The 21,172-nt window shown below is 31.5% G+C and overlaps 1 protein-coding gene across 2 annotated transcripts in view; it reads right to left on the bottom strand.

Annotated features, from left to right (window-relative positions):
* LOC145296015 (uncharacterized) overlaps positions 1-21,172 on the bottom strand; it is a 512,151-nt gene that overhangs the window by 228,966 nt on the left and 262,013 nt on the right. For both annotated transcript variants that reach the window (XM_080142039.1, XM_080142037.1), the window contains one exon: positions 1,336-1,453. In XM_080142039.1, the coding sequence (XP_079998165.1) occupies positions 1,336-1,453 (118 nt within the window). The remainder of the gene's footprint in view (positions 1-1,335; positions 1,454-21,172) is intronic.

Genomic DNA, 21,172 nt, shown 5'->3' with positions numbered 1-21,172 from the left:
AGTTCTGGGCATCTTATGTTTGACGCTTTTGGTGTGACGCTGTCTAAGACGTGAGACTAGTTATATATGCATCAACTCAGATGTGGCAACAATACTCTATGCATTGGCGAATTGTAGCTTTGTAAATACATAGGACGATTTCTGTGTAAGTAATTTTTATGCACGGTAGATGCAGATCACCTTCTATTCAGCAGCCTTCGGAAGTGTCTCAATATTTTTGTTCCGATTATATAGTTTTAATTCTTGCCTTTACCTTGTCATTAGATCCTTCTACCAACCGAAGTCTTGACTTGTGTCTTATTATGATCGAAGATGATTCGATAAAAGAATGAAAAAGTATATTCATATAAAAGTAAGTAATATGTAATGACCAATGAAGACAATTAAGAAAAGGGGTTGGCAATAAATAAATGTTCTGATTGAAAAAGAAAATCAAGACATCATTTGGTTTCATAGTATTTTCATTATTCAGACGACTGTTTTCAAACTGAAACTTATTTTCACAATGTTTCGGTTAATGTAACCTCCGACCTTCTTCAAGTGTATCTTGTCGAACTTGGAAATCTGTACAAAATTCCATACAGATTCCAGCGTTAGACAGAAAGATACACATGATATTACCGTTGTGTGAATAACACTCAAGATGAGAATTGTATGTAAAAACACCCCCCCCAGACACAAAAATTATATATATATATATATATATATATGTATGCACATATATATATGCATACAAATATATATATATATATATATATATATATATATATATATATACACATACATGCATACAAATAAATATATATATGCATGCATGGAAATAAATATATATATACATGCATGCATACTAATATATATATATGCATGCATACTAATATATATATGCATGCATACTAATATATATATATATATATATATAATTATTTTTTTACTATAATAATTAAATATGAACAAATATATGCACACATTTTACATATATTTCTTGTATCAATAAGTTAAATATTTCCAAAGATTGATTTTTTTTAAAAGCATGAATGTTTCGAAAATATGTAACAGTATAAGACAATTCCAATGTATATAAGTCACTTTAGACCGTCAGCGATTACGGACTCTATATAACATAATGAGAAAAACAGTTTCAATTAAAGACGAGTGTGAACTTGTAATTTGAAAATCAAACTACCTCAGAGAATCTTACAAAAACAAGAGACACTTAAGAATATTAGATTTCTAAGACAGTTTCTCCATAAGACGGCCATTTTTTTAATCAACAAGTTTGCTTCCATTTTTTGTTTTATTTATTATTTTTTTATTTTTTGCAAGCCGTACACTTACTTGTTATTTGTGTTGATGTCAGCTTTTGTTGGTTTGGTTGAGGTTGACGACGTCGAATCTGCAGGGTGGCTACAGGGCTGGGTGAACTCTTGTGTGCTTCTCGAGATATTCTTGTCATCTGGACAATAAGACAGAACACAAAACTCATAATTAAATTAACGCAATAAAAAAAAATGACGATCAGACATTTTTTTTATTTATTTAAGTAAATCAATACAGTGAAAAATAAGCATTTGAATAGTTCTAAGTAACAATAAAAACTAGACAAACTTCGAGATCCAACAAATTGACATGTCCACATCTACAATCATCATCTATATATTAATACGATAGCGTGTGTATTATTTTGTGCATCACGATTACATCTTTTTTTTTTCTTCCGAGTGACTGTCGTTTAATTGTTATGACCTTCCATTTTTTGTAATAAATAATTTTGCCAAGAATATTTCATTTCCACTTTTAAGCCAGCTTGGAATTAAAGGCCCAAAAAGAAGTGGCAGACAGTAAACGTTCCAAATCACGTTCAACGTGGCTTTGGGCAAAAATGAATACTGCAGAATGATATAGTAGCAAGTGTTTACAGTGTAGTTATCTCTGTGAGAAGATTTATTTGTTTATTCATTTATTTATTTATATATTTGTTTTATTTATTTTTATTTTATTTATTTGTTCATTTTTTTTCTTTCTTTCTGATATGAATGCGTTCTAACTCAAATATGTGAGACGCAGCCATTAAATATTTAAATGACATGTGAAACGCTAAGCCGGTGACCGAAACAGAGAAATGCTTAAATTATTAAACGTTCAATTTTTATTGCATTTAATAGTGCATTTACATCTAATTCAGACAATGATGGCTCACATCAGTAAGGGGGGGGGGGAAGGGACAGATGCGCAAAAAAGCCGACAAGTGGAAAGCCCCAAAACAATGTATATTCTCTCCCGATGACCAAACATAATCTGGAGGCCAAAATGAAATACTCCACAATTGAAAAAAGGCGATAAACACAATTGTATACAAGTGAATTAACTAAAAAGAGAAAGGCCCTGATTAACTTGAAGTTGAAATGAAATACTTCACAAGTGAAAACAGCTGAGAAACATGATTACATACAAGCCTACAAAGTTCGCTGTTTCTTTCAAAACACAATATCTTTCGTTGCCTGTTTGCGAGTGTCTGCGACTGTTCTGGTAGCCAATTTTATTCTTAGTAAATACATTATTATAGAGAACTTTCAATAAATGTCTTCTAGAAATGAAATATTTTTTATACTTTATCACCAGCAAGATGTTTATAATAATTGTCTTTATCAACATTACATATCTTCTTAATATATTTTCATGATGATAGAAATTGGATCATTTGTGATATATGTCTTACTCTCTTTAACATTATGTCTTTTCTTAATATGTTAAAATATAGAAGAGGAGAAAAGAATTAGAAATTTGCTAGTTCTATGAAGGTCCCTTTACATTATCATATTTATTAAATGAGGGAGGGATAACAGAAACGTTTATGCTAATTAACGTTGTCCCCGGCAGCAAATAAATTGACATCATCAACATCATTTCTCCTCATGGTCTGATTTTCACTGTACTTTTGATGGTGCTGTTAAGGCCTACTTATTAGCATTACAGTATTGTGATTATATTTAGTAAGAAATTGAAAAAAAAAAAAAAAAAAAAAAGGAACAGAAGCTTTTGTTCTATTCAGAGTGGTTAGGTAGCAATAAAATCGTCTTGATTAACATTACTTTATTACGTGACATAAGTTGTGGGTGGATGGGGGAACGGAATCTTTTGTTCTACCTGGAGTTGTCCGGGATCAATAAATGTAAATTACGATATTATATTTTCATCTCTTTGAATTATTTTGAGTTTTAATATTTCTCTTCATATTATTGTGAAAGCGAGGGGTGGTGGTGGTGGTGGTGGAGAAGAACAGAATTACCTGGGATCAAGTATGTCCCTGTGTTTTGTTTTGCTAGCTTTGTCCTGGAGCGATTAATGTAAGATTACATTTAAATATGATAGCTCCAGGAAAATGAATTACATTATTATTATTTTAAACACATTAAACTAAGACAAATGGATTGAGCAGATGAGAAATAAAGGGTTGGGAAAGAGGACAGAAAAATAGGAGAGAGAGAGAGAGAGAGAGAGAGAGAGAGAGAGAAATAAAGGGACGAAAAATATACGTTTAGCTATAAAGGTGTTATCACACCCCTTCACTGTAGAGGTCATCAGATGTCAGAAAGCTTTCTACTCTGTCTCTTCCCTCAGACTGCTAGTTTGGAATTCCCTCTCTGTTTCCTGCTTCCCTGACTGAACTAAGATGCAGAAATTTAAATGCAATACGAACAAACATTTCGCACCTAGACTCCCTACTTAGAATGTCCCTGTAGGTATGGTCTCTAATTCACAATAGCCCGTCGTGTTTTAGTGACTGTGTTCTTTGTTAGAGATAAATAGATGAAAAAAAAAAGAAATGAAAATGAAAAAAAAAGATGAAGAGATGAAAAAAAAAAGATGGCAGAGAGAGAGAGAGAGAGAGAGAGAGAGAGAGAGAGAGAGAGAGATAACAATCAGACAGAGCATAATATTGGATTTTGTCTTTATTTTTGTATATTTACCTAACTTTGTAAGTAACTTTTTCTTATTCAAACAATGTAAACAACGCTTTATGGATGAACTCATAATTTGGTTTGGTTGCTTTGTTTTACAGCATGTAACCCGTTTTCGGGTTATTTAATGCTGAATCCAATTATTTTTTCAAAAAGGTTTTCTTTATATCTTCAAATATTTATTCTTAGTGTCAGGTTTTATTGTTTTGTAGAGGGAAAATTGTTTTTGTTTTTAACTTTGCAGAACATGATTGAGTTTTGCAAAGGAAAAAGAAAACAAAACATCAATATTTGGTGCATTTTAAGTCAGGAAGCCTCCACTAGTTAGGGACCCTGCCCCAGCAGTCTATCAGGAGGAAGCTTCACATGCCTCCCCGTAGTGACTTAGTCCATAATGCGTTGTAGTCTACATCGCACTGTAGAGAACCTACTGTTGATTTTATAAAATCATCTGTAAATACTGGCTTTACTTAAAGTTTAAATGCAAAAGTCAAGTATCATTGTTCAATTGTGGTCTAAACAGCAACATTCATTTCGAACGCGCCCCTGTCTTACCAAAGAACCAACTGTTGATTTTATGAAATTATTTCAACATAATTATTTGAATTAAAGTTAAACGCACAAAAGTCAAATATCATGGTTCAATTGTGCTCTAAAAAGAAACATTCATTTTGAACGCACCCGGGCGCACCCCTGTCCTATAAAAGAATCTATAGTCGATTTTATAGTTTGAAACTTTCTGCTTGTGTGGTGATAAAACTTTTCAAATGCTCTTGCGATCTTAGGTTGTATATAAAGTGTTAACTTTGGCCAAAATCGGACTTCACTTTTTAATCGTATTTTTTTGATTATCGATGCATTCCGATGTAAGAACACCCCCAGCACGTCAAGTACCTACACCTGAAATAATAATTTAAAAAAAAATCAGTCTAGCCATTTCCGAGTCCATAGCGAAGGAATTCGCTGTGTGTGTGTCTCTCTCTCTTTCTCTCTCACACACACACAGTTGCTTTTATATAATGATAGATAGATAGATAGATAGATAAACAAACGGACAAAATTATAACTGATGATACAAATGATTTAGTTATATTAATTTGTAATACTGTTTTCTTCTTCCCAGGAATTTCTTTCTTCTTTCCTGAACCCAATAATTTATTATATTTCACAGAGTGTGTGAAAATAACCCGGATGACTAGCAATTAATGAGCAGTTCCGTCTTTAAGAAGCAAAATGACAGACAACAGAATAAAACAAATGTGCTTAACCATCAATAAGGTTTCCTTTCTAAACAGCAACCCATCCAAGAGCAGTTCATTTGCTCCGATAAATGTTGCTACTGCAGCTATAACTAGTGAACTTTGCAAAATCAATGGAACAAAATCTGGAGGAGAATATCAAATGACGCATCACATAAGATAAGAACATACGATATCCATCCGCGTTACTTACACGGCGATAGATTTCCAGATTGAGTCTCTTCCTTAACTACGTTATTTCTTGATCTGAACAGAGAACGTGATGAACCTTACGACCTTTCTCTTGAAATTCTTCGGTGAGCAAATGAACTTTGCACTCGGCAATCTCCAGTTGGAATTCCCAACTCTAATAATTATCGCTCAAAGTCTTAGAACCAACGTAATAATCGAACTAACTGGCGCTGAAGATTGTGATCTCTCAACCTTTGTATGAGGAGGCTGAGGTTTCTATCAGTCCAGAGATTCTTTGCGGTTCCAATCACTAGCGGATTCCCAGATGAGGCCTTATCGTAAACAATTATTCTCTCGGGCACCCGAAGAAGAAACATCTTTTCTATGTTAATAAAATTATGTTACTATTCTTCGCGTGTCTGTAAATGTGTTCCTCACGTGTTTGTGTAGTTGTTTCTCGGCTATATGTGACATATATACATCATTACTGTTTATTTATTTACTACAAGCAGGAAGTGGGGGCGCACAGCCTTGCGTGGTTGTAAAATACGCTTACATATATTTTAATACATTCAGATTTCAATTTTATTATCACAGAGACAATTTTCTACGGAATATATATATATATATATATATATATATATATATATATATATATATATATATATATATATATATTATATATATATATTAAGTAATGTGATTTATAATTTAAAATTTTAAAATTAAAAAAAAATTTTTTTTTTAATTTAAAAATCAAATTTTAATTAAATTAAAAATCAGTTTCATGAAACTGATTTTTGATTTAATTAAAATTTGATTTTTAAATTAAAAAAAAATTTTTTTTAATTTTTAAATTTTAAATTATAAATCACATTACTTAATATTGAATTAGCTCTAGGACATTTAACTATCGAGCTTATTATATGTCTAAATTACAACGAGCACTTTCTATTTCCTGTATTTTAATTAAACTAGTAATTTCACTGTTACATTAAAATACACTCAGCTCTTTAGACTATTGTTCTAATCTCCTTTAAATATATATATATATATATATATGAGCAAACAGTTAATAAAATATGTTAAAAAACACTTTGAAATGAGTTAAAAACATATTTAATCTGAAAAGGAAACACTAGATAAATGGATAGTCCTTAATCCGCGGAGTTTTGAAGAAATACTTTCCTTCTCATCAGAGGGTAGGAATTAGCAAAATGCGGGATCGGATTTTGCATGCAGAAGTATTTGATGAAACAACAAGTAAGTCTAAGATCTTACTTGAAAACAAAAAAAGCGATATATATATATTGGTGTTGGGACCATTCATCGAAATCAGGAATCGGAAAAAATCTGAAGATTTGGGGGTATCAGAATCGGTATCGGAAAAATTGATGCCTATTTTCCGATGTCAAAACGATTCTTTTAATTGTCATTTTCTTTTTATTTTGTTTAAAGTAAAATCTTTCATTGCTGGTAATAATAATAAAATAATAAATATTTATTGATTTTAAAATACAAGTAAAACTAAAATCGATAGATCATCCTCCACAAGTGTATTTTGACGTTTAGGAAAATATCTGCATATTTAATATATGTTTTTACCAAAATCGAGTAACAATTGAAAATAACAATCTTATAGTTAAATAAGTAGAGATTTATAAAGAATCAGAATCGGTAATTGTATTGGAATCGAAAATTTAGCACAAAATTGGTAATTGTATCTTAGTCGGGAAAAATATTGAAATCGTCCGATCACTGATATATACACACACACACACACACATACATATTCCTATGAATTTGTTTTATTTTTGTGTATTGATATTCATATTCATATTAAAAACCCGTTTTTCTATTTATTTATTGTTATATAGGTCGTGGAATTACATTCATCTACAAAAGATCAAGCTAATTTGCATATTATTTTAAAGATTTATTTAAATTAATTCCCTATTAGTTTTTGCGGTTTTCTTTGGAGATGATCATCTTTAGTTAATTATTACCTGTAATTATATTCATGCAGATATTCTACATGATTTATACTTGCGTAATATTTGCGTAAAAAGATTATAGTAAACACAGACCTCTTTCTATATATATATATATATATATATATTTGTTTAAAAAATTTTGCCTACCAAACTCCGGTCAGATTTTGGTCTGCAGACATGAAACTTAATATATGAGATATTCAAACCCATGCGAAACTTTACATTTAGGTTTTAGCCGGGGAAAATCGGTGCAAAAGTGTAAAAATTAAAAATATAAGATGTGCTAGGTGAAGGTCAAATGACGGCATTACGAATATGTATGTGTAATGTAATAACTATTGGTTTATCTTTTACTTTTTAGCCTTGCAGCAAACATGTCTTCATAGATCAGGCATTAATGTCAAAGGAAAAAGTCAATCATAAGCTAAACATTTTGGTTTCGATTGCCGATGGTGGCACGCAAGTCATTTTTTTTTAACTTTACAAATCATTACTATTATTATATTATTGGGTCGAATATAATATAATAAATACGAAATCTGCATTAATCAAAATATTAAATTAAACGTATTTTATGACTGGGCAATGCCGGGTGGCCTGCTAGTATATATATATATATACTAGCAAAAGTACCCGTCGTTGACTGGGTTCAAAAACAGCCTACCGAAAATGGACTCTGATTTATGAAAGTATGATGTAAATTTGGGTTGAATTTGGGGGTATCAAAACCAAAGCAAAATATGATGACAGTAAAAATAAAATAGATAAACCCCATAATTTATTATACCATACCTGTTCACACTGAAACACTTATCACAAGATTCTGTGGATCTATATTAAAAAACCTTGTTAAACTTTGTGACATATTTCCATTGTATGGAGGTCAGGTGCGAACGAACACCCCCATAATTTTATTATACCATATTTCTTCAAACTGAAACATAATTATCAAAGGTGTACTTACGCAGATAGATATGAAAAGTCTTTATTAAAGTTTGTGCCTATTTTCATTCTATGGATGCCAGGCGCGAACGCAGACCCCACAATTTTATTATACCATCCCTATTTAAGTTAAAATATACTTATCAAATTATTCTGATGTACATCTATATCAAAAACACTTGTAAACGTTTTTTTTTTAATTAAATTTTTTTTCCATACTTTGTGAACCAGGCGCGAACGCAGACCCCACAATTTTAATGAACCACCGTTTTGCCAGATCAAACATACCCATTTCTGTGTCCCGATTCATCTTCTATCATTATATGTGATCAGTTTTCTATAATAGTCAACCATATAGGAGCCTATTTGTGACCACTCACAGACACATTCAGCTTTATATTATAGATATATATATCGTATTGATTTCAAAAATTTAAAAATAAACCGACTTGAGTGCTATCAGCTAGAATTGAAAACAAAACATTTAGTTCTCAAGTTGCGTTTCCTACTATTTGAGCAATTAACAGATAGATAAGAAAGATTTTAAATTAAACTACTTCAAGCTATGGATGAACTTGTGCATGCACAAAATTAATAGAAGTATGTCGGCAAGTTGAAATGAACATTTTGCATTTCAACTTGCCAACATATTTCTGTACACGTTGTTCATCCATCCAAACAAAGATTTTACTAGTTATGTAACCATCTTTGATGTATGATTACCATTTCCTATTAATTTTAGTATTATGTGACTAGTAGTTTAAGAGTTTATCGGTTTCATATTTTCACACAGACATACAATAATCTACTGTTTTATTCATATAGATCAATCAATTGATGCAATGATATAAAGTACTGAAATTAACTTTTTCAAGAATCTTACTCAAAACGAAAATACTTTAATTTCGAAATTAAATCTCCCAGAATACATTTCTGCTTACTTGTGCGCAAAGCACCTATTTCAATCTTTCGTTAATAAATGAAAAAATAAAAATGAATGACTGTGTGATGCTTTGAAATTGATAAGAACTTGGTTGGTTGTTTTATGGCATATCAACCCGTTTCGGTCGATGCAACCTCCGACCTTCTTCAGGTGCATCTTGTCGAACTTAGGAATGTTATAAATAATAGATAATATATCCAGTAATAAGTAAATAACACACACACACACACACACACACACGTGTATATGCAGTAATATATATAGTAACATATAGTAATAATAATGAGTAAGGCTCCTAAAATTCGCACCAGAATTCTCCGTAAGGGCCCGTGGCACAGTGGTTGGAAAATCAGTTGTAAAAAGTGATATTCTGCTGAAGGTTGAAGGTTCAATCCTCAATCGAAAAATACAATTGCGTTCAAAATTCCGTCCAAATTCCTGAGTTCGACAAGATACACCTGAAGAAGGTCGGAGATTACATCAACCGAAACATTGTGAAAATAACACTCGAGATGAGAACAGTAGTCCGATGAATGCAAATACTAGAAATATTTTCTTATGAATTTGCCTCTTTATGCGGACAGAATTAGATGCAAAGTCAGCTTTTTAATGTGGATAAAATCTAGCCCCCCCCCACCCCCACCTCCAACAGCAATCTGCATTAGCACAAAAAATAAAAAAAAATGACTCGGTATAGGAGTATCCCCACTTACTGCTTAAGAACAAAACAGACACTATAGTTTTAACTATTTGCAAAACTATGAAATACACTAGACTTTTTAACCCATTCAAAACGAGCAAAAGTTATAACCCATTCACATAGAACGAATGTTTTATTCCAAATTGATGGTTAAATTTGTGCTCATTTTTGCATTAAACAGGCCTAATCCCTATTAATCTCTAATTGTGCATCGAATGGATACCATAATACTTAGTTCGCTGCACCTTATCATAAAGGCCCATACAAAATTTTTGCCAGATCGCCCCAGTGGTTGCCAAGAAAAATAAAATATAAATGTTTACAAATTAAGCACAAAGTCATCGAAAGTATAAAGAGTGAGGGTGTGTGTGTGTCAGTGGTCACCCTTTGTCCAATTCTTAGCTTCAGTTATTTGCAGCCATCACATTGCCAGTGAGTCTAGCTGAGTGTTTGATGGACAGAGGATGACCACCAAGAAATAACATGGATGGTGGGACAACAATAAAATTAAGATTCTTTCAATGCTTTCTAAGGAATAGACGTCCTGCTGTTTTCTCTACCAGGCTGCTGTAGCCATAAGTATTTATAGCTTACACAAGCCAATCATATTTTTGTGAGGAAGAACCCGGATGTATTTATTCATTATATCATCAGTTTTAGAGACAGATCCCTGTAATTATATTTTTTCTTAAACTGTATTAGTCAAGATACTTAAACAAGTTTTGATCAAAAGGTGTTGTACATTATTATAAGGTCTGCATTTGTTCGTGCCTAACACCCATAAAAAGAAATAAAAGTAAGTCTCTACAATTATATAAATGCAACTTTGTCTGTGTGTGCGTATGTGAGTTCGTTCCTTATAGACTCCGAACAGATTTTCTTTAAAGTTTACAGAACTTTAGTATGTCTGGGAGTGATCTTTGTTTCAGAATATTACTGATAAGTGATAATCAAAATCGTTATTTTAATGTATCTATCATCGGTAAAGCCATTTTTTCCATGGCGTTGCTTAGCAACAATGATAGAACAATGGGCCATGAAAATTCTACTATGGGTACGTTGATTGCGTGTTATTTTTGCTTTTTTTTTCATCACATGGTCTGTAGGTTCAAACTCTGTACGTAAATTTCTGAACTTTTCTTTCATTAATTGCAAAGAATTTTATAAGATTTGAAAATTTACATGCTTTTTTAATGTTTTTTTTTTTTTTTTTGCATGCAAAATATATACATACATACAGTCTATAGGTTCAAATCCCGCACATAAATTTCTTAATGTTTTTTTTGTTTTTTTTTCGTTAACTGAAATTTATATAAAATAATTTTATAAAAGAAACAGTAGGTTCTCTAGAGTGCAATGTGGAATAACATATTTTAGACTAAGTTACTGCATGAAGGTATGTGAAGCTCCCCCCCCCCCGGGTGATTTCATGGATTTCGATTACAATAAATATATAGGAGTGTGAAATATTCATTGATCATCATTATTTGGTTCTTAAATAAACCAGCAATGTCTCAAAGAGATGAAAGAATATTCCTTCAATGAAAGTTATTTCAATTAATGTTAAATTACTCCTACTCACTACCATCTAATTAATTCAGAGTACATAGATCCTAACCCTGAATACTGAAAATTATAAAATATAATAAAATTAAAAAAAAAAAAAATTCTGTCATATGTTAAGTGTAAAAAGAGATAACGTTCCTCATTTACTCCCGGACAGTGCCAGGTTTGCTTGACAGTATAAAATAAATTTTATCTGAAGTAAAGCAAATATACTATAATCGGACACTCAACACTATTTGACTTTCCATCTAATTCTCTGCCTGTAAGTCATATCTGTGGAACTTACTAAGAAATTATTAAATGGAGAGAAAGAACAGATGGCAAGCAAAATATATTTTTAAGAAAACATGAAGAACAAAAAAAAAAAAAATCTACAATCCAATAAAATACAAAGTTATACCCAAATTGATCATCGATTTTTTTTTCTTATATTATTGCACATTTAAAGTTTTTAATATTTCATTCAAACAAAAATAATTCCAATAGGTTTAAAGCAAACACCAAAAACAACCACTGATGCATTTTTAAATTGAAACGAGAAAAAAAAAAAAAAAAAATCAAATATGTAACTTGGCATAAAAGTTTTTGTCTGGCATGAAACCAACCGCAAGAACTTGGAATTGAAAAGCATCAATTTGTCTGAATTGTGAAAGACATTCCAGCTAAAATTATAAGGAAATAAATGCAAGACAATTAATGTTCCAACGTGAACAAAGGTGAGATAATTTACAGAGTTTTGCTTATCACCAAATATTAATATTTACAGAGTTGAATGGAAATGAAAATTGATTATAAACCATCACCTTGTGATACGAACACTGCCTCCCCTTCTTTCTAGCCAATCGTTTCAGCAAAGGAAATGTTTTCCATGGCAAAGTGCCAGGTGACACCTTAATAACACAGGAAATGGAAAAGAAAAAAATATATATATTCAATCAACCATTTTTTTTTTCTTAATTCTTAGAAGATAAATTGAACCTTTGAAGTAATAGCAAGATTACACTTGCAGAGACTTGTACAGTTATTTATTTATTATGCCTCTTTGAGCTGTTTTTCTTTTAATCAATGATCCTATTTCAACTTTTAATGAAAAAAATATTGACTGTTTTATGTGTGTGTACACAAAACACACGCACGTATATATAACATAAAAAAAAAGCAAGAAGGCAGTAAACTAGCAAATACGCAATATGCAACGTTCACGACTTCCAGTCATTAGAACCCTAACCCGACATCTTTACTGTTATGCACTCATAGGTGTTTTAATTTCCCTTAATTCTCGTGTTAATAAATGCTGACCCAGGGGTAACGTTCTGGCAAATGGAGTCATAGGTGACTTTGTAGCTGGGTTTGAATCCCTTGACCATCAGTAATTATCTGATGCATACAACTCTAGTGTCCGTCGATATAAAAATAATTATCAATATATATATATATATATATATATATATATATATATATATATATATTGATATTGTTGTGGAGGCTCACCCATGCAGAAGAGATGAATACTTTCTGAAGAGGACACTTCACAGAACGTCTGAAACGTGTTAAAAGCTATTTCAATTATTTAAAAACATTATTACAATGATCTAAATATTATATATTTTTTTTTAATGAAAAATCCAAACACGGAATAATAAAATGTTAAAAAATACATATCAATTGTTGGTGACCTCTCTCATTTATATATATATATATATATATATATATATATATATATATATATATATATATATATATATATATATATATATATATATATATATATATATATTGTGATGGAATAATTCCAATATTTTTCCAGATTCCAATATAATTATCAATTCTATTCTAAACTAGCATTTCAGCCCAGCGTTGCCCGGGTGTTTGGAGGTATATGTTGAGCAAAAAAAAAGTGGTAGTAGGAAGGCAGGCTTGAACCCGTACCGCAAAGAAGTAAAAGAATAGGAAAAAAAAACCTGACTTCTTTGCTGTTACGACCACTGCCAAACCGGAAGTGATGTAGGTTTTAATTAAGGCTAGACCAAAAGGAGGGGATGATTTAAAAAAAATATTGGCGAAGAAAGAGACGCTCCCCCCTGTAGAAAAGTGCCCAGTTGAAGGTGAAGATATTAATGTTTTTTAGCCAATTTTTTGATATTTGTCGTGTGAAAGGTCAAACTTCAAAACGATACAGATCTTGTAAAAATCTATCACCTCTGTCGAAAGTTTTAGGCAGACATACATACATACGTACATACATTTATATATTGGTATCTCAAATTTTGGACCCAAACCGATTAAAAAGCTTGCCCTATCTCTGAATACTCATTATGTAAAATTTCAAATGTTTAGACCAGAAATGTTCTGAGTAATTTGGTAGAGACCGAAGCGGTCAATTTTTTTTTTAACTTTGACCCCTACTATGACACCTTAACATTTATTGTTTTGGGCACAAATCAAGTTATTAAGTTAGATCCATGTCCAAGGAATCTATATCTAAAATTTCAAGTGTTTAGACCCAAAATTGTCGGAGGAGTTTGGTAGAGTTCTCAAAGCTCAAATCGTTGAACTTGTATCTCTTAATCGCCAAATTTCTGTCCGAAAACTGATTACAAAGATTTTCCCAAATCTCAGTACCCTGTATATCAAATTTCGAGGCTGTAGACTTAAAATTGACAGAGTTATTGCGTAGAGAAATGTACACAGACAGACAGACAGATACACAGACACGTTCACTTTTATAGATACATAGATAGATTTCCAATTCTGATGCAATTACCGATATTGTTCGAAATTAGCAAAAGTAAAAAGCTCAATGTATTGTTAACTTATTGACGCCATAATAAAAACATGAATGGAAAAAAGAACTTAAATAAATAAAAAAAAAATAGATTGACAAAATCTAAACTTTGTATCCTCCTTCTCACGATACTGCCTCCCTTTCTCTGTCGTCCTAATTCCAGCAATAAGCTAAATTATATTACATAATTATTAGACTATTTCTATCTTGAGTGTAATGGTTAGTTGTATTATCTTTCGTAATAAACAGAGATTTATGGAAGAAAGCATGATACAAACCTTATAAAATCAGAGAGCAGGGTTCCAAAAACATATCAAGAGTGTAAAAGTGATAGACAAAAACTAGGTCACTTAATGAATTAATTTTAACTTATGGCTCATTAGAAGAATTAAAATAATATTTTTTTAAAACATAGTTTTGTCCTAGGAGTAAGTAATATTTATCTATAATATAAAAGGCAGGTGTCTTTGGGTGTATGTTTATGCCTCTAGCTAAAAGTCGTGCATGTAAAAGAAAGGAGAGGAAGTCAGTCTTTAATGAAACAAAAGTCTTCTACCTCCGCTCTTCTCACCATCATGAAGTATGGCAAAATTAACATTTCCAGATAGGCGAGAAAGGAAAGTAAGATTAGAGATGGGAAGTGCAAGAGATGAAAAATGGTAAACGAGAAAGAAAGATACTTTGAGAGAGGTAAAAAGAAAGAAAACAAGAAACAAAATTAAGCCATGGCAGAAGTCCTGTTTTGTTCTGAGTTACCAAAGAGCATAATTTCAATAAAAAGCAGAGAATTCAAAATTGTGAAGAACCTTGTATATGGTAACCCTTTTCAAGGCTACAACATTTACAAATTAAAGAATTCTATTTTTAAGGTAGTTCTCTTCAAGACATTAACTTTGACCATAGCTAATCAATTTTCATTAAAAAGATAAAAATGGAACACAAACCTGTGGATTTTGAAGAATTGCAATTTTTTTCTCATTTCCTTGTATATTATAAGAAAAAAAAATTGATTAAAATGTAATTTACTTGTAGTTGAATAAAGTGGTCCAATAAAACTAAGTAGAACAAATACAATTTTAAAAATTAAAGGAGATAACTGGAGAAAAAAATATACTTCAGCAATAAAACTATTCTGTCAACCTGCACTAATAAAAAAAATAAATACTCAAATGAAAAAGAAATGCAAAACTAAAAAAAAAAAAAAAAAACTAAAAAAAAAAAAATCACTGTAACAATTTCCATCAATTTCTGGAACCAATCTGGATAGCTGAAACTCTTTTTCCAAAGTACTGCCCACCCTTACCTCTCCATCATAACCGCAGCAAAACTGGTGCATAACAATACCAGTGATAAGCTGATAACCAACATAATGACAAAATATTCCTGCAAGGCACACACAATGGGAAACACTGTATGCTTGGAGGCCATTTTATATTTTTCATCTTTTTTTTTTCCACTTTGTCATATATTTTCAACATTACTGCTGCTGCTTTTCCTGTTGGCTTGTACCATTACCAATGCCATCCAATGAAATCGAAGCAATGGTAGAATCTGGTTGAGGGATGAAAGGCGGGGGGGGGGGGCGAGAGCTAGATGCTTACAAAGAAAAAGAGAAGAAATAAAAAAGAAAGGAAATGTCTTTTGTCTCTTTGGATTAAGACCCCTGAAAGGCAGAAGATACCAACTGCATGCAAACGAGTTTCGGCCTAAGGTGTTAACTTGAACTCAGACAGCTGCAACAAAGAAAACGGAAAGAAACAGAATATGTATATTATATATGTAAATATTTAAATCAAACAAGCAGACACATATGGAGTATATTGTTCCTTTAGTGTACTTATCTCTCTCTCATATATATATATATATATATATATATATATATATATATATATATATATATATATATATATATATATGTAAAGAAATCGAGCTTAGGTATTTCGGATGATGTCTAAACATCGTTAAACTCACGACTCACTCAGCAGCCGCTGATAGCGTAGTGGTTAGGAGCCTTGATTGTCGTACAGACGGTCGGGTTTCAATCCTGGCTTGAGGTAGTTGCCTGTCTACCCACACTGATGAGCTGTGAAACAGCGAAACAGTACTGTACGTGAATGATTATAACGCTCCTCATCTTGAGTTGAGCATATCGACAAGTGATACACGAATTACCATTAGCGTATAAGCGATGCTGTTTGTGTAAACAAATTGAGCTTAGGTATTTTGGACGATGTCAAAACATTGTTAAACTCACGACTCACTCAGCAGCATAGTGGTTAGGAGCCTTTACTGTCGTACACACGATTGGATTTCAATCCTGGCTTGAGGTAGTTGCCTGTCTAGCTGCACTGATGAGCTGTGAAACAGCACTGTATGTGGATGACTATATATATATATATATATATATATATATATATATATATATATATATATATATATATATATCAATGCTGGGACGATTTCAAAATTTTTTCCCGATTCCGATACAATTACTGATTCTGTTCTAAATTACAGATCAAAATTCCTTTAAATTTAAAAAAAATATTCAGCATTAACTTTTTTTGCAATTTAAAATTTTCTGATTACCATATAAACCCATTTAATATGTGCATATATTTTCTTAAATGCAAAAGCACATATGTGACATGTGATCTATAGATATTGATTTTATTGGTAATTTAAAATCAATACTTGTTTATCATTAGTACCAGTAATGGAAAATAAAGTTTTAAACAAAAGAAAAAAGAGACCAAAAGAATAATAATAAAAAAAAAAAAATCGTTTCTAGAATTGGAAAATAGGCAGAAATATTTCCTTTTCCAATACTCTTAAATGTTCCAATTTTTCCAATTCCCGATTTCGATTAATCATCCCAATGCATACACACATACATTTAAATTGATATTAACTATTATTTTCTTACCTACAGACATGAAAATAATTAGTGTAAGAAGTTATAATTACTGCTGGTCAGGACAATCGAATATAGTCATAAAGTTACTCAACACTTTGTAGGCTAGCATTCTACCCCAAGGCCACCGGCAATTAACACAAGAATTGACTGAAACTTAATATCTATAAATACCAAATATCAGGCATACATAGTAAACATTCACAAAGTATTCAAGTCGAAATATTGCATTTGCACCAAAGTTGACCGCTTTTTTCTTAATTTGCTAAAGAGAGTTTAACTTTAATTTCTTAAACGTGCTTTAGAACTATAATATTTTTAAATAATTATTACTTATTTTTATACCTATAGACACAAGTGTTTCCTGTTTATGTATATATAGAAATTAAATAGTAAGTAGACGAAAATAATAAAAAGATCATTTACATATGTTCCAAGAATTCAAAACAATAACAATTTAGATATGTGTACGATCGTTTCACAGACGATATCAATCTTATACATTTATAATCTCTTCATCAACACAAGAGAGGTTTAAGAGAGGATTGACACCCACTTAATATCAAAACAATGGCATCAGGACCAATTGGATTATACATGGAATTGATGGATAAATTTTAATGTTAAAAAATTTTCAGTCTTTCTAGTGTCTTATCAGTGGAAGAGAAATATGGGCGCTTCTACAGAATTGGGACAAGATTTTGTAGTCGATAGAGTTTTCAGATAAAAAAAACAATGGTTTCAACTGATTTTTTTGCCAGTGGAAAAGAAATATGTTATCTATTATAGAGATCTCAACTGTCTATTTAAATGTATGTTTGCATGTCTGCCTGAAACTTTTGACAGGAGCGATGGATTTTCATGAGATCGGTATTCTTTTGAAGCTCGACCCTTTGGACGACAAATATAAAAAAATTGGCCCAAAACATTAATTCCTTCACCCTCAACTGGGTAGTTTTCTATAAGAAAGGTGTTTTGTTGTACCTATTTACTATGCCTCCCCACGGGACAGAGTTAGACACCAGGGTCGTTTTTTAACGTGGAGAAAAGGTACAAAAATAAAAATTGTCTCAGTCGTGAAGGATTTCTCCTCCACCGAAAGAGAACAAGAAATAGAAGTGCAGCATCTGAAGAACAGATACTACACTTTGATCTTGTCCCGAAAGGTGTTTTGTTGTAGCTGACATTTTTTGCAAGTCATTCAAACCTTGTGTCAGTGACGTCACATAAAACACGTTTTTTTTTACCGCCCGTGACGTCACAACCGCGGTAGGTGCATCGATAAGACCGTTTTTTTTTTTTCAACCTCTTTTTCCTGAGGCACGTTACGGGTTCGAGCCTACTTACTACTACTATTTTTTTTTGTTGCACTCACAATTTCCCTTTGTTTTTGTTTGTTTGCTCAACCATCACCCTTACACACACCTCCACTTTCTTTTCCGCCTCTGCGTCATGGGTTCAAGCTTTGCCTGCCTACTACAACTTCTTTTTTTTTTCTTTTTTTTTTTTTTTAGCTCAACACACATCTACAAACACCCAAGTAACACCGTGCATCCAGACTAGTTGCTTAAATTCTTGGAACATGTGTATGATCTTGGATTAATTTCATTTACTTTCTACTTTACTTTAGCTTTGGAAGATCTGACTTTTCTTCTATGAAGCTCATTATATATCTGAAGCATTTTTAATGACTGGTTGTAATTCCTGTGCTTCTCCTACCATTATAAAGATTATTCTATCCACTGATGTTCTCATGTTTCAGCTTCACACCATTATTTCTTATGCATATCACTCACTTTATTGCACAACACTATATACTTTTCTTTTTTTTTTTACAAGGTGGTCACCACTTATCAAAGCCCGGAAGCCACTCAAGGATAAGGGTTATTGTAAGTACAGTACGTTAGTGTGGAGATTTAATAAAGTGTCTACTTAAGGGAGCGGTTCATCAGAAATTTGAAAATTAATTGCCAACAACCTTTTTCTTTCTGAAATAGAATCTAGAATTGCAATGTTTAATTTCAGAAGAGTTTCTGATAGGTAGCTGTTCTGTATAAGTCTCGGACTAAAATTTTGTAGCAAAGAGCAAAAGATCTTTCTCGTATTGACACAAAAGATTTATGCACCAGAATGCTAAAAGATTCAATATATTTATGGAGCAATTCTGGTTTCTGATTGGTTGCTAGCAGAACGTGGCTCCATTTGATTGGTCAGTTCCTATCGCCTTCCAACTTTTGGTGATCATACCCTCTTATTATATCAAAAATACTGCAACATAAAACAAAGTATCTTCGCATCAACAACAAGTATATCTTCAAATATTGTACTGGTATTTTATTTTCTTCAAATTATTCATCCCGAGGAAGTTTTGAAGTAAAGACATAATGTTGCTGAACATATAACTTGGTTTGTTCCTTTTTCATCAATCGGGATATTATTTCCACAATTTTCATCATATACAAATTTAATGGTTAAAGTTAAATTCTGTAAATCAAAATATAAACACATATAATTTCTAAGTTAAGAATTTATTGTTTGACACAAGGAATATATATATAGAGAAATTATATTTATTTCCTTAATCCATGGATTTTCAATAATGGCTCATATCATAAGAGAAAATGAAATACAGTTAGCAAAAATGTTCAGCTGTGAACAAACACGAACTTTGCTTTTCAGCACGTATATTGAAAATGTTATTTGAATGGTGAATAAGAGTTATAGGAAAAGGAATTTTATACAACCTGGGCAGTTCATTATCAGAATGAATTCAATATTTTCTGGGGTATTACTGCCAGGTCGAAGGAGTAGTGATCCAGGAGAAAAATATATATTACTCTATTTTTTAAATATTAAGCTTTATCTTTTTGGCAAGGATTATTCTGAAAGTATTACTTCAATGTAAAATCTGACAAGATAATTCACTTGATCTTTAATCTGTGACTTATCTCACTATATATATATAAATATATATATATATATATATATATATATATATATATATATATATATATATATATATATTACTATCCACTTATTAAGTGTCTCCTTTTCAGATTAAATATGTTTTTAACTCTTTTTTAAAATGCTTTATTAACTATTTGCTCTTTATATATATTATGTATAGTAAGTTATAAAATATATATGGCGATTAAGCTACACTGAATATTCCGCGTTTCATCCACTGTAGGACTCTTCAGGCTTATGCATAAGAGTCCTGAGTGGATGAAACGCTGAAGAGTCCTAGAGTGGATGTAACGCGGAATATTTAGTGTAGCTTAATCGCCATATATATTTTATAAATTACTAACTAGCTCTACCTATGTATTGAGCACTTTTTAAGTAAATACTTAAAGTTTATGCATAAATTTATACTTTCGTCTATTAATTTTATGTGAGTAAATTAAGTAGTTATATTATATATCTATATACATACATACACACACACACACACTAACATCCAATGTAATATACACTAACATCCAATGTAATATCTGACAGGATAATTCACTTGATTTTTAATCTGTGACTTATCTCACTATATATGTATATATATATATATATATATATATTTTTTTTTTTTACATAGGCGTCACCACTTATCAAGGCCGATAGGCCACTCAAGGATAAGGGTTAAAGAGTGTAGAGTAGTCAAAAGGACAATATAGTAATCGATAGTAATGGAAGTTTGGTAAATTTGTTAACTTAAGTGGAACGGCTCATAAGAAACTTGTTCACATTGGACTTGAGGACAACCATATTATAGACAGCTGGAAAGCAGGAAAACGGAAGACAATTCCACAGGCGTGCAGTTCTAAGAAAGAAGCTTTGATCATGGAATCTATGTTTAGGTTTAGACACAGATAAAGAGTGGGGAAAATTATTGATAATGTTTTCAGCTAGTCTAGTGTTTCTTGTGAAAGTTTGGCGAGGGGGGACCAT

The sequence above is a fragment of the Euprymna scolopes genome, chromosome 16 (genome assembly GCF_053919585.1).
Source record: "Euprymna scolopes isolate OS-2025 chromosome 16, ASM5391958v1, whole genome shotgun sequence".
Classification (NCBI taxonomy): domain Eukaryota; kingdom Metazoa; phylum Mollusca; class Cephalopoda; order Sepiida; family Sepiolidae; genus Euprymna; species Euprymna scolopes.
Note: the sequence above shows the minus strand (reverse complement) of the source record. Positions and strands in the feature narration are given on the sequence as shown.